Below are 14,986 nucleotides of genomic sequence, written 5' to 3'. Positions count from 1 at the left end.
CCTGGTCACTCCTTATAGTCTTGCTTGGTCCAGGGCAGGGTGGGTTAGGCCTCTCGGTGAGAACAAGAGGAACAAATGTAGCTCTGCATTATGTATTTAGGTTGAGCGACACAATTTCGAATGAGCGGCGGTCTCTCCAACAAAGCAATCTAGAATGGGACCCTGAGTTTTTTCAGGCCTTAGGAATGCCAAAGGTCGCTCAGCGATTCTGTTTGCAAACCCACCCGACCCGGGGACGGATTTTCCCCGAGACACTGTCATCCATGCCTCTATCTCTGGGCATACTTCACTGCGGCCCCTCCCCAGTGACCTCCCCTGCCCCTCGCGGACCAGCCCCATCCTCAAGACAGTACAACTTTCCGGGACACCCCACGTCTCCTCTCGCCCTCGTCCGGTTGCTTGGAAATTTGCACGGGACGGTGACGTCACACAGGGAGGCGGGTCCCCACTGTCCTGCACACCAATGGCACGGCGGCCGCCGGTCTCTTGGTTCCCGGCGATTGGTGTCTCGGGCCGCCGCGCTCCACCCCAGCCCGCCATGGCGTCAGGCGCCGCGGCCCCGGGGAGGTGGCTCTCACTTTAAGAAGTGAAGTTTTGCGCCCCCTCCCCCTCCCTGCCCACCTCCTGCAGCCTCCTGCGCCCCGCGGAGCTGGCGGATGGAGCTGCGCAGCGGGAGCGTGGGCAGCCAGGCGGTGGCGCGGAGGATGGATGGGGACAGCCGAGATGGCGGCGGCGGCAAGGACGCCACTGGGTCGGAGGACTACGAGAACCTGCCGACCAGCGCCTCCGTGTCCACCCACATGACAGCCGGAGCGATGGCCGGGATCCTGGAGCACTCGGTCATGTACCCGGTGGACTCGGTGAAGGTGAGGCGCTGGGGGACTTCGAAGACGCAACGAGCGGAGGAGGAGCGCGCGCGCGTTTGCATCCTGCACGCCGACAGCCTGGGGGCAGAGTGCCCAAACCGCGCTCTCCCCAGGACCGCGGCGGGCCGGGGTATCCCCGAGAGCAGCTGCGCGCAGCCTGGGCGCCGCGCCTTCCGCCGACCCAGTGAAGGTGCCCGGTCCTTGCCCCACACCGCCCGCTGCTCCCGCTGCGTGCCCGGCCCCGGCTGCTGGCGGGGGAGGCGGAGTGGCGAGCACCGCTGGCTTCGGCGGCGGCTGGGCTCCCGGGGGACGCGATCGCTGCAGCTCTGCACAGTCTTACCACGCTGGCCGTTCGGGCTGGCTGGGGCCGCCCACACGTGCGCGGTTTCCGAGGGAGCTCCCCGCAGGGGAAGCCCTCACCACGCTGGCGGTGAGAAACGTGTGGCCCTGGCTGGGCCGCGCGCCCTCAGGACTTGATGTGTGGCTGCTCCTCCCGGGTTATTTCGGGGACTTGGGGCCGGCAGGACTTCTCTCGACTCGTGGCAGCTCTTTACCGGTTCGGCATCGGCCCGTGGGATCCTCTTTCTGAGGGTTCTTGCACTTCTTCCCCCTACTTTGGGTCGCCGAGCCGCCGGGAGGCAATGACGTTTGCCTTCTTTTGCTTGCCAGGAGGTGGATGGGCTTGTGCCTTACAGCCCTTGCTGTGGATTGTGTGATAGGCACTCAGTTTCCTTTAAACCCTGTCTGTCACTTGCCCCGGTAGTTTTAACTGCATTTCTGTGAACAGGCAGCGTTAGTAGGTGGGTTTTGCCTGGTAGACTGAGAGTTGCCCTCTGTCAGCCTGCCCAGAACACCCCAGGACCAGGATAGAGTGGTGCAGGAACTAATGCCAGTATTGACTGTTACATATTGCACGTTTATAGGCATAACTCATCTATTTCATGCAACAGCCCTGGGGGTTAACAGATGAAGAAACTGAGGTGCAGAGAGGCGAACCGATGACCTTGCCCAGGCTCCTACACCACCTCCAGTCCTCTGGCTGCAGCTGCAGTGTGCTTTGGGGGATTCGGAGGCCTCTCTAGGTGGCAATTATTTTTGCAAGGCAGGTCCCACAGAGGCACTCCCAGCAGCTGTGTCTTGTTGCTGATGCTGGTTCTGCATGAGCAGGTATGAAGGCCAGAAAGTATAACTCAGAGGGTTTTCCTGGCTCCGGGAGCCGGCAGTCAGTGTCTGAACAGGCACAAGTCCAGTGAGGAAAGACATGGGCTTCCAAGGTGCTGCTGGACTTAAACCTGAGCCATCACCCATCTGTCCCTCCAGTGTTCTAGTGGGGAGTTAGAGGAATGGTTCTCATCTCCAGGAGAGACGCAGGACTGATACCAGGAGGCATTTGTGTAGGAAAGAATTCCTCAAATGTAATAAAATTCTCCATGATTGGCGTTGTTGTTTCAAGTGCCCTGGGCAGAGCCTGGGGAAAGTTAGGAGCAGGGAGGTGTTATTTGAGCAGGCCTTAGTCCTGCTGGTGTCTTGAGATGAATGTTCTGTTCGGGAACCCTACGGTGAATTCACTTCAGAGCATCATTTTAGCTTATTTTTAGGATTAGAAATAATTAGTTGTGCCTTCTGAGCACCCTTTGACACTCTCAAGAGGCGTTTCTCACATGTTTAAATTGTGTAATCTGTGTTTAGTTTCTCCTTGCCCCATAGATGTTGATATATTTTGGATTAGATGTCACCTGTGTACTTAGTATTACTTTCCATAGCAGTTTTCACCTGTAGACAGGTTAACATGGTGTGAGTGGTAGAAGGAGCCGGTCTGGTTTTCCTAGATAAGTCTGTAAAACAAGGCGTGGGTTAGCTAATCAGTAAAGTCTTTTAGGTTCTGGGATTCTAACTGACCCCAAAACATGACCCTTAGGGGCCCTTCCATGCAGGGTTGGTTTTGAGGCTGCCACTGAGTGCCAGGATCTGCCAACATCAGCACAGCTGTCTGCCCAGCGTGAGGAGTCAGGGATGTATGCTCCATCATAGAAAGGCTTGGGGAGATCACCCTGTGTTGCTTTTAAGTATTTTGTTTGATGGCAGAGACCGGGAGTAACTGAGTCAGGAGACCTGGGTTGGGCTTCAAGCCATGCTCCTCAGTTGCTTCACGCCTCGGGCACTGTTCTGTGCCTTAGTTTTGTCACCATAAAGTGGGGACAGTGGACCTATTCAGTCCCTCTCCACATTTTTAACCCATGCCCCGTTTCTCTGAACACACAACATCCATCGTCCTCTTTTACGTTACTTGAAATATCAAAAGAATTATTACAGCTGAAAACAAATCTATGTAAATAGGACCTTGAAAGAGAGAAAGCTTTCTCCAATTTTGAAAGGCACCATTTTTAACTTCGATCTTGTAATGACAAATAAGAATGTTGAATCGGCTGGTTTTTTTTCTATCCTAGGTAGTATGGACTGTGGAACTCTGGGCTGGTCACTTCCAACCCTGAACCTGATGCTACTTATTTTGCAGTTCTAAGTGCAAAGTCGGCCTGGTGGATACTTCCCATTATAATATTAAATTTGCTTGTTCATGAAGTCACACCTCACCTTCCCAGTGTCACTTTAATAACTGGTATATTTTACATGGTGGGCCATGACTCATTAGTGGGCTCTGCATTAAAAAAAAAAAAAAGAAGTTATTAGTGAGAGTATAAAATACGAATGTGCCTGGCATGCAGTAGGAGAAATGTTGAAATTCTGTTTGGGTTGTGTGTGTGTGTCCCTGAGTGCATTTTACAGAAGTGTAAAATGTACTTCTGGCTAGGAGTTCTGGTCAAAAAAATATGAAAACCACTGAACCTGAGGAAATATCTCTGGAGCCCCAGCAGGCAACACTGAGATTATGAAGTGGGTATTTGGAAGACCTTTGGCAGTTTTCCTGCTGCTTCTTGTGTCTTCCTCTTTCACTTGGTCCTCATCCACAAAGGGCCAGTCTACTGGGACCTTTGGCTGCCCCTGCGATGATAGTGAGCAGCGAAGTGATATCCAGGGAGGGAGTATAGGGTCTCTGCAGGGCTCTCGCCAAATGGTGACAATGACTTACTCCTCTCCGGCAGGGCCTGGTGGCAGGTTTTCCATGAGCCTCTTTCTGGTGTTCCAGAGTGGCAAGGGGCACTTGGGGTGGACACAAGAACCCCTGGTCTGGTCAGGAGAGCTGAAGACTTTAGGAGCATGCCAGGTGGGTGGAGGAGGAAATTCCAACCAGATTAGGCACACCACTCGGAGTCCATGCCGAGTCCCGCCTGGGGAAAGCAGGGGCAGAAGGAAACAGGAAAGATTTGAAGCCGGGGACTTCCGCTGACCCTTTCACAGCCCTTCTTTTGCTTTGCTTGTCCGGGGAAACCCTGCCTATGACTCTTCTAGGATGAGCCCTCCTTCCCAGGTGGGTGCACCACTGAGCGTTCACTCTAGGAGCCTCCTGGCTGACCTTATGGCATGCACAGCCAGCCTGCCCAGCTCAGCACAGCATTACCTCAACTTCTGACTTCTCTCCTGAGTTTTCTCCTGGCTGCAGGAGGATTGGTAGGAAGGGTGGTGGGGGGGCAGTGCAGCAGCTGCCAGAGTCCCCTCCCACCCACTTTAGCGCTTTCCAAACAAAGTGCACTTAGGTCCGTGCCATTCAGCTTCAGAAGGGCGTGAAATCCCCAATTGCTCTAGTTCCTGGGACAAAATTATAATGATTTTTCTCTCTCCCTTCTTGTCTCCTCTCCTTCACATCCCCCTGCTCCCTTCTTTTACTGTCCTTTGATGAGAGGTGATTTTCTTAAAAGGTGAATTTAGAGTGAGGAATCAAAAGAGGGGGATTTGTGAACTGCAGTCCTGTTCCTTGTTTCATGAACCCCCAGGCTGCGTGTTGATACCCACAGCCATGGCCTGCACCCTTCAGGCCTACCCCGAGGAGGGTGAAAACCTCATCCACTTTTCTCTGCCCTCAACTGGGGAGAGCCAGGCTAGGGTGTGGTTTGGAGGCGGGTGCCCAGGAGTACTGTGAACAGCAAAGCGGGCCTCAGCTTTTTAGTAGGGAGAGGTATTTGGGGTTGAATGGGAGGATTTAATCAGCTGCTTTGCTTAAACTATACAAGGGTGTGCACCTGGGGTGGGGGATGTGTGTGTCACCTGGAAGGGAGGAATGTGCTTCCCAAACATTTTTCCTGGCTTCCACTTGGGCACATTTCAGCTGCATGTGGCCATCTCATTAAAGATGACTTTTGTCCCATCTTAGAGCAGTGACTAGTCTTGGGGAATCAGTCCCACTTTCTCCGTTTTTCAGTCTTGGGCTCCTGACCCCCTCTGACTTCGGGCGTTTCCTTCCTCTGACTCATAGGATGAACTCACCTGCTGGTGTGAAAGCCTTCAGCACCTTTCTTGAACTCCAGAACTTTGTGGCTGTTTTCCTGTCTCCACTAATACTGAACCTTTTCTTGTCAAATAATTTGTGTTTGTGTTTTTGTTTTTAATCCGAAATACCAGCTGTCATGTCCCATCCATGCTGGCCACAGACATATCCCTGTGATCATGGTGTTGGCTGGCCCACGCCAGGAGGCATGGCTTTGCCACTCCTATGCCCACCTTGAATGTTTGTGTCTGACGTTTGTCATAGGAGGGGTATATCCAATCTCTTTCTCTTTTTTTCTTTCTCTCTCTCTCTCTCTTTTTGAGACAGGGTCTCGTTCTGTCACCCAGGTTGGAGTGCAATGATATGATCGCAGCTCACTGTAGCCTTGACCTCCTAGGGCTTGAGTGATCCTCCCAGCTCAGCCTCCTGAGTAGCTGGGACTACAGGCACATGCCACCATGCCTGGCTAATTTTTTGTATTTTTTTATAGAGCTGGGGGGGTCTCAATTTGTTGCCAAGACTGGTCTTGAACTCCTGGGCTCAAGCGATCCTCCCACCTTGGCCTCCCAAAGTGCTGGGATTACAGGCATGAACCACCATGCCCAGCCTCTTTCTTTTTGTTGAACTGGAAATCTTCCCCCAAGTTCCCTTAGCCTTCCCTCAAGTTCCCACTGAGATGGATTTCCCACCCTTAGAGAACTATCTTGGGGTTCAAATTCCAGTCTTTGACTTACTGGTTGGGCAGGACACTTAGCTTCTTCGTGTCCTTACCTGTAAAATGAGGATCCTGATTTTCTTCCTGCTTTCTCTTTCCTGACCCAGCTTTCCATTGCTTCTTTCCCTCTTCCCTCATTTTTCCAGTGGGCCTTGTGGAAGTTCCTTGTTAACAAGGTCCCTTACATCTTCCCCTTTTACCGAATGTTTCTTCCACTTCCCCCTTCTGATGGAAATCCAGCTCCTCTTGCTAAGGGTTGGGAGCATGGACCCTTGAGTCCAAATCCCTGGGACCGGGTCCCATTTCCCAGTTAGGTGTGACCTTGGGCAAGTTTCTTAACCTCTCTGTGCTATTTCCCTATCTGTAAAAAGGAGAAGAGATGGTACTGATCTCCCAGGGTGGTTGTGAGGGTTAAGCCCTCGCTGTACTTCCCATACCTGGTACACGCACAGAACAGTGGATACCGTCTGATGTCTGCTCTCATCTTTATCTTCATCATTACCAGCATGCTTGCTGTCACTTTCCATCATTCCCTGAGGACTTTGGCATCTGATGCACAGACTTCACCTCCGCAGATCCTTTCCTCACCCTGAGGATGCCCCCTCTTCGTTCCCACCCGACTCAAGTCCAAATCACTCTATTCCTTACACCTCTGAGTCAGCGGCCTTCACCTCCATGGTGTCTTGACCTAACTCAGAACCATCCGCCTCTGAGATCTTAAATTCAGATGTCTGATAGCCTGGACCCCAAGATTGACTGCTGCAGCTGCTGGGGCCTTCAGTTTCTCTGCCTATGGTTTTTCCAACCCTGGCTTGCCCCACCTGGGTCCTGGACAGCCCATCTGTCCCTTGGGCAGCCAAGCCCTTCAGGAACATTCACATTGCCTCCAATGCGCATGCTCCCTGGCCTCAGTTCCACGTGTCTGGGTAGCTGCTTGCGTCCTTCACAGGGGTCCTGTTGCTCCTCAGCCCCCACCCTATTGTTGTCAGCCTCAGCCTGGCATCTTGCTTCCATGTCATAGGGAAACCAGTACCTCGATCAAACCCATCTTCCTGTCACCGTCCTTCCAAACTCTCTTGCCTTCCACCCCCACTGTAAGGGAACAGGTGTCTTCATTCCTTTAAGGTACATCAATGTGGCAGAGAAGGGAGATGTATACAAACCACTCTGACACTTGGATTTGAATCCTGACTGCACACCTGGGCACATTACCTAACCTCTCTAAGCTCAGGTTCCTTCTCTGCAAAGTGGGGATATGAATACTGTATTAGTCTGTTTTCATGCTGCTGATAAAGATATACCCGAGACTGGGTAATTTATACAGAAAGAGAGGTTTAACAGACTCACAGTTCCATGTGGCTGGGGAGGCGTCACAATCATGGTGGAAGGCAAAAGGCACATCTTACGTGGTAACAGACGAGAGAGAATGAGAGAACCCAGTGAAAGGGGTTTTCCCCTTATAAAATCTTCAGATCTCGTGAGACTTACTCACTACTATGAGAACAGCGTGGGGGTAACCGCCCCCATGATTCAATTACCTCCCGCTGGGTCTCTCCCACAACACGTGGGGATTATGGGAGCTACAATTCAAGATGAGATTTAGGTGAGGACACAGCCAAACCATATCAAATACCAAGAGCTATTTTACAGGGTTGTTGTAAGAATTAAGAAGGAATGCCCTGGAGAGGGACACTGATTTCCTCAACTGAATTTAAAATTATTACATGTAGACTTTTTAAAGGACATCCTTAAACTTCCACCACAAGAGGAATATAAAGAGGTCCCTCCTGCACCAGAAAGAGCTGCAGATCTTTTTCAGTGTTCTTGGAGGTATAGGGTGTGAGAACTTGATCAGTTTGTGTCAGCCACCTTGTTCTCTAAAGGGAAAGCCCCTCAAACCATTTTGTATTCTGTATTACACTTCAGAAAGTGTGGAAGCAAAGGCCATCTAATCTTTAAAAGCTCTTAATGTGATCCTGAAGACTTTGGTTCTACAAAATGTGAACTTCTTATGGACCATTAAATTGGGGGAGCAATCTCCTGATTTTTGTCTAGCAACCCTACCTCTGATGCAGGATAATTTTTTTGTCTTTTCAAAACTGTTGTTCTTCCTATATCTCTATAATAAAAGATATTAAAGAGGAAAAATAAAAAAGAATTAAATGATGCAACATATGTAAAGTTCTTGCCGCAGTACGTGGTGCGTACATTGTCAATAAATGGTGACGGTGATGTCATTTTTGTCCCCTTACTCTTGAGTCACTCAGTTCCGGGATCTTTAGCCTTCCTGCTCCATTGAGTTTTTCTCAAAAGTCTTTCTACAGATCCAAGCCCATCCTGTCTTAAACAAACCCGAGACTTCTCACCTTGACCTCACATGCCCCCCAGATTTCTTCCCATAAACAAACTGTTGCCCCTTTTTTTGCTCCTTAAAACAAATGTTGTGAAAGAACTATTGACACTGGTCTCTGCTTCCTCACCTGCCACCCCTGCTTCCTGGCTTTTGCACTGGCCAGCTGCAGCCTTACCAAGGCTCCTGGCTACCCACCATCTTCCTCGCCCACCCTGCTGCCTCTGTCCCTGCCAATGGCACCTCCGAGAGGGGGTTGGCCCTGCGATACTCAGTTTTCCTCTTTGGGCATGGCTTTTCCTCAGGAATGTGCCTTTCCACCTCATTTCTCCCCAGCACACATACCTCAGTTTCCTCCTGGGACCTGATGGCTCCCAGATCACTATCTTGGGCCCAGACTTTCTGGAGCTGAGTCTCCAGCTGCCTCAGAGCCTCCTCAGACTCAGTGTGGCCAGAATGGTGGTCCTGGCTTCCCCTCGGGCCCTCCTTCTGCATCCTGGAGTGATCGTCAGCTTTTCTCCCACCGCTACCTTCTATGCAGGGAAGGCCTGCCCGTGGCTGTATCTGTAATACTTCTTGAATGTGTTTCCTTCTCTCCCTCCCCACAGCTACTTACTGCCTTGGTTCAAGGACCTGGATGTCTCCTCTTCTTTGAGATCCCAGGCTGCCCAAGTTAAAAGTGAGTTTAGGCCGAGCTCAGTGGCTCACGCCTATAATCCCAATACCTTGAGAGGCCAAGGTGGGAGGATCACTTGAGGCCAGGAGTTGGAGACCAGCCTGGGCAATGTAGCGAGACCCCATATGTACAAAAAATAAAAACATTAGCTTGGCATAGTGGCATGTGCCAGTGGTCTCAGCTTCTTGGGAGACTGAGGTGGGGGAATCGCTTGAGCCTGGGAGGTCAAGGCTATAGTGAGCTATGATTGGACCACTGCACTCCAGCCTGGGCAACACAGCAAGACCCTGTCTCAAAAAGAAAAAATAAAAAAAAGTGAGTTTACTCTCCCCTGCCTCACATTGCCCTTTTGCCCATTTCTGCTTTGTCTTTCTCCCCAGCAGTTGTTACTTCCTAACACACACCATCATTTATTTATATTGTTTACATATTTTACTTATATTTATAATATTGTTTTATTGTTTATGGTCTCTCTTCCCTCATCAGAATGTAGGCTCCAAGTGGGCAGGGATGTATGTTCCTCTGTTCACCACTGTATTCCCATTGCCAGAAACACAGTAGGTGCTCAGTATTTGATGGAGGAGCTTCTGCAGTTCATTCTGCACATCAGTCATGGCTGGTCCTGCTCTTCAGTCTCCAAGCCCAGCAGCTTCCTGGTGGGCTGCAATTTTCTCATTGGAAATAGAGAAGAGTAGCAGTACCGATTGTGCCTCCCTTGTAGGTCTTTTTAGTGCGTCTAGTTGGAAAATACAGGCAGGTTTGCAGGGAACACAGTTTTCAAAGTATAAAGCTCAGTGCAGGTGCCAGGTCATGGTGTTTATTGTCACACTGGGATCCTGCGGGAGAGGTAAGGTTAGCTGATTGGAGTGGAAGATCCAGCCCATTCTTCATGGTGCCGCAGAGCCTGCAAGCCTGCAGAAAGATGGGGAGTAGCCACGTCTTTCTGCAGTTCACGCCTGTGTCTCTTCCCACCTGATAATCCCTTAGCACTTCTGTTTGCCTTGCATGTAAAGCCCGACCTTTGCATGGCGGGCACACAGACTGAAACTCTTTCCTCCTCCAGCCTTTCTCGGACTCATCTACAGAATGACACAGAAGTATTCCGTGAATATTGGTTGAATGAAGGAAGGCACAGCTTTTTAAAAGAGATGCAAAAAAAAAAAAAAAAAAATGAAAATCTTTAAAACTTGTTAATGGCTGGGTGTGGTGGCTCACTCCTGTAATCTCAGCACCTTGGGAGGCTGAGGCGGGCAGATCACCTGAGGTCAGGAGATTGAGACCAGCCTGGCCAACATGGTGAAACCCCATCTCTACTAAAAATACAAAAATTAGCTGGGCACAGTGGCAGGCGCCTGTAATCCCAGCTGCTTGGGAGGCTGAGGCAGGAGAATCACTTGAACCTGGGAGGCGGAGGTTGCAGTGAGCCGAGATTGCGCCACTGTACTCCACCCTGGATGACAGAGCGAGACTTTGTCTCAAAGAAAAAAAAAAAAAGAGAGAAAAAACTTGCTGTTAAACAAATTCCAGTTTTGATTTTTTGTTTTGCATTGGTTTTGAATCCATGCATATTATGACCACAAAGAAGACTTTCTTGGCTCCGTTGTTTGTGTTTTGTGTGTGTGTGTGTGTGTGTGTGTGTGTGTGTAACCCAGCAAGCAGCAGCTGTACCCCGATGAGGCAGTCTTCATTTGGCCACTCATGTCATTCCACGTTTCCTGAGTGCCCTCTTGGCTAGGCACTGTGCTAGACACTGGGCCACAAAAATAAGAATGCCTGGTCCCCCATTCTCAAAGTAAGCATGCTTCCTATAATTAGACCCTGAGCTAAGGCGACAGAAACAGCTCCCTTGCAAGAGAAGAGTTGCCTGTCTTGACAGACGTTCAAATGGGCTGGGAGAACAAGGTCTGGGGTATTTGGACTCTGGACTGCTCAAGCTGCTGTCGTCTTGCAGGTCTAGAGCCTACAGGGTAGCATCGTTCTAGTTTGTTTGCTGGGCGCTTCTGGAATTGGTTCCTTCTCCTGTGAGAGACAGTGGTCCTCAGTTGTGTTCCCTCCCCACCATCCTCGCCCTCCCTCCCTCCCTCCCATGGTGGTTAGTCATTCTGGAGGCTCAAGCTGGCTCACAGGAGGTACTCTTGAAAACGTCCCCCACCCTCCTCGTAACCCCAGACAGTCAGGAAGGGCCGTTGTCGGGTACTAAGAGGTGTTATGGTTTCACATTCGTGCTTTCTCTCTGAAGAGAAAACAAAACATGTTGAAATAGGGAGAAATCCCAGCAGCAGCTTGCTTGAAGCAAAGGTTGCATAACAGGTCTAGGAAACGTCTGGCCATGTGGGTCAAGTTGAGGGACTCCAGCCTTGTGTCACTGAGGGAACTCCTCCGGGTCCACTGAGCCTCTGGATCCATCAGGTCCATCCGGAGAGCCACTTGGAAGGCTCTGGGACCCTGAGGTCTGGCTGGCCACGTGGTCTCTGGTGGCTGTCACTGGTGAAAGAGAGACCCTGGTTGTTATTTAGCCAACAGTGTTTATTCCCTGGCGTGACCAGAAAGGGTGCATTTGAGACACTGCTGTGGGTGGGGGACCCGGAGGAATATTTGCGTGTCAGACTTACGCTGGTGTTGAGGCCCTAGAAAGGTCACCAAACTGGGGCGGGGTGCAGGCCCCATGAATTTAAGTCCTGATCCTGCCATTAACCAGCTTGGAAACCTTGAGCTAAGCATTTCTCTGGGCTGGTTTTCTCCTTGTGAACCTAGACTAGTGTCATCTACTTTACCTTTTTGACAGGGCTGTTGGGAAGCTTAGGTGAGGTAGATTTGTGAATGGCTCTTGCAAACCTTAATGTGCAAAGCTAATGACAGATTGTATCAGAGGCAATGTGCTTGATAATTAGAGCTGTTTAGGTTAACAGCACAACCTCAGGGGCCAGACTGCCTGGAGTGGCACCTAGTCAAGTTCCTGATACCTCTCTCTGCCTTATTTTTCTCATCTATAAAATGGGGCTAATAACAGTACCCATTTCAGTGTTGCTGTGAGAATTAATTGAGATGATACACCTAGAATGTTAAGAATAGTGCCAGGCACAGGGCAAACACTCCATTAATATCAGCTCCTCTTGTTATTTCTAAAAGCATTACTTGAATGCCTGGATATGTTTGTATATTGCTGTTGCAATTGTTGATTATATTATTTTTGCATTGTTTTAGCTTTTATTTGGTCATTTGATCCTCTTAGCTCTCCTTTGAAGGTGAGAAAAGGCAGGTGTTCTTTCTCATTTCATATTCGAGAAAACTGAACTTCAGAAAAATTACATGCCCTAGAACTCGGGCTTTTTTCTGCTCCAGAGCTAAGAGTGAGAGGAGAGAGGAAGGGAATCAGGCTGGAGCAAGCCAGTAGGGTGTTGGATGCAGACTCAGCTGTTAATGGCAGCAGAGCCCTTGAGCTGGGTTCTGGAATATGAGAAAGGGCTGGGATTGATGATGGGACCCAGCTGCATTGTTGGGACGGAGGAACCAGAGTTGAGTTGAGAGACTAACTCCAGGAAATCATGGCACCCAGAAAGTGTGGCACAGAAAGCAGGGCTCTAATGTATAGTTAGGAGTTTTTTGGCCAAATACTCCAGCAAGCAAGGAAAAAGGATGATGACAATATGGTTATTGCCACAGGATATTTTTAGCTGTGTCTGGCTTCTCTCTCCGGAACAAATTGCAGCTGCTGTGACACCTTCTCATTTCAGCAGTGAGTCGAAGTTGCGCTCACTATAGTGCTTTGAATTCGGACTAGTCTTGAGGATTCCTTGCCAGATCACAGTATATGTATATAAGTGACTTACTGGGAAGAGCACTACATCATAATTCCGTGGTCCACAAGGGCTGCAGTTTTCTTATCTGAAATAAGGAACCCTAACGGTGCCCATCCTGCCTCCCCTGGCTGATCTACCTATTCATGTAGTGAGAAAATAGAGGCAGGCTTGCAGGGAACACCACTTTAAAAGTATGAAACTCTGTGCAGGTGCTAGGTCATGCTATTTATTATCACACTGGGATCCTGTGGGAGGGGTAAGGTTAGCTCATTGGAATGGAAAATCCAGGCTCTCATTCCAGCACTAGGACTCAGTGCAGCTGCCTGGCCTTGGGCACTTCACCTCTCTCCTTACAGTGTCTCCCATCTGTTGAGCCAAGACAGGGTGGCTGTCTGCTGCTGACCCTTTGGCTGGCTAATGAGGAAGAGCCAGTGCTGCTCAGAGCATGCTCATTTCATGGTAATGTAGACAGGGAATAGTAGTGGCTGCATGTAGCAGAAACCGGCAGGGTAGGACAGGATAAGCCCACCTTCAGGGAGGTGTACTCAGGGCTGTTAGGGTGAGGACGTCTGTGGTATTCTCATTTTATATCCTTACTCTTATTTTCCAAGAAAGTCTGTCCCTTTGAGCAGCAGGCAGATGAGTCTGGGGACACTGTGGGGAGGGGTCCCCCAGGAGCAGGAAGGTGACTAATGATCCCGGAAGAATGACTGTGTGTGTTTGCAGATGCCTCGGCTCTTCCCCACTTTGGCCTTTCCCGTCACTGTTTTCCTCACTTGCTTAAGAGGAGAAGGAGGTAACACACAAGTGCCTTTGTCTCAGGGTCCCCATGGTGCCCACGTTGGGGGTTTTGCGGACGCCTTGCATTGCCCAAGGCCTGGCTTTAGAAGCAGAACATGGAGAGAGAAGTTGCAGCCTGCAGGAAGCTGGCCAGCCAGACCTGCCGGGCAGCGGGACCCGCGGGCACTGCCTCTGACTCACAGCGTGTCCTTGATGCGCAGTGCTCCTCTCCACACTTTCTCTGCCCTCCTGTGGATTACGGGTGTCCTAGCGCTGTTGGGAGCCTGGATTAAAGTTGGCTGAGTGGCCAGCTGATAATCAGATCCAGGGAGTCAGACCAGAGAGAGGAGGACATCTTTTCAAAGGCAAGAAGATGCTGCCAGTGCGTGTATATACATATGAGGGTGAAAGGGGTAAACCCAGGATGTGTCTTTAACTGAAGAATCAAGAAAGCTGCTTTCCTTAGTCACCCATCTCTGTGGTTCGTTTGCTAAACATTGGCTTGCGTTAGCCTGATTCACAGTAATGTGGCTCCCTAGGAAGATTCAAATGGCATTTGTGAAAATGTAGCTTCATCCACAGCCCTTCGTTGAATGACTGCATTACAGTCAGCACCACATAATGATGTTTCGGTCAACTATGGACTCCATATGTGACGACAGTGATCCCATAGATTATAATGGAGCTGAAAAATTCCTATTACCTAGGGACATCACAACGCACTGCATTTCGCCCGTGTTTCGCTGATGCTGGTGTAAACCTACTATGCTGCCAGTCATGTAAAAGCATAGCACACACGATTAGTAGGTAATGCTTGCAAATAATAATGAAAGACTCTGCTACTGGTTTATGTATTTACTATACTATACTTTTTGTTATTGCTTTAGAGTGTACTCCTACTTTTTTTATTTTTTGAGATGGAGTTTTGCTCTTGTCGCGTAGGCTGGAGTGCAGTGGCGTGATCTCGGCTCACTGCAACCTCCACCTCCTGGGTTCAAGCGATTCTCCTGCCTCAGCCTCCCGAGTAGCTGAGATTACAGGCATGCACCACCATGCCCGGCTAATTTTGTATTTTTGGTAGAGACAGGGTTTCACCCTGTTGGCCAGGCTGGTCCAACTCCCGACCTCAGGTGATCCACACCCCTCAGCCTCCCAGAGTGCTGGGATTACAGGTGTGAGTCACTGCCCCTGGCCTTTTTTTTTTTTTTTTTTTAAGTTAAACTGTAAAACAGCCTCAAGCAGGTCCTTCAGGAGGGATTCCAGAAGAAGGCATTGTGATCACAGGAGGTGCCAGCTGTTTTGGGACAAGATGTAGAGGTGGAAGACAGTGATATTGATGATCCTGACCCTCTGTAAGCCTAGGCTAGTGTGTGTGTTTAAGAAAAAAGTTTAAAAAGTAAAAAAAAAAAAAAAAAAAA

General features: G+C 49.9%; 1 protein-coding gene across 2 annotated transcripts in view; it reads left to right on the top strand.

Moving 5' to 3' along the window:
• Window positions 1–457: 457 nt before the first annotated feature.
• The window catches only part of SLC25A37 (solute carrier family 25 member 37), a 51,902-nt gene continuing 37,373 nt past the window's right edge, over window positions 458–14,986 (top strand). Inside the window, exon 1 of one of the 2 annotated variants that reach the window (XM_017885662.1) lies at window positions 458–866. In XM_017885662.1, coding sequence (XP_017741151.1) covers window positions 657–866 — 210 coding nt within the window. In that variant the 5' untranslated portion in view covers window positions 458–656. The remainder of the gene's footprint in view (window positions 867–14,986) is intronic. The other variant, XM_017885670.1, reaches the window with a different exon arrangement.

The sequence above is a fragment of the Rhinopithecus bieti genome, unplaced genomic scaffold (assembly GCF_001698545.2).
Source record: "Rhinopithecus bieti isolate Rb0 unplaced genomic scaffold, ASM169854v2 scaffold_315, whole genome shotgun sequence".
Classification (NCBI taxonomy): domain Eukaryota; kingdom Metazoa; phylum Chordata; class Mammalia; order Primates; family Cercopithecidae; genus Rhinopithecus; species Rhinopithecus bieti.
The sequence above is the reverse complement of the archived record's forward strand: the minus strand, read 5'-3'. Positions and strand labels throughout refer to the sequence as shown.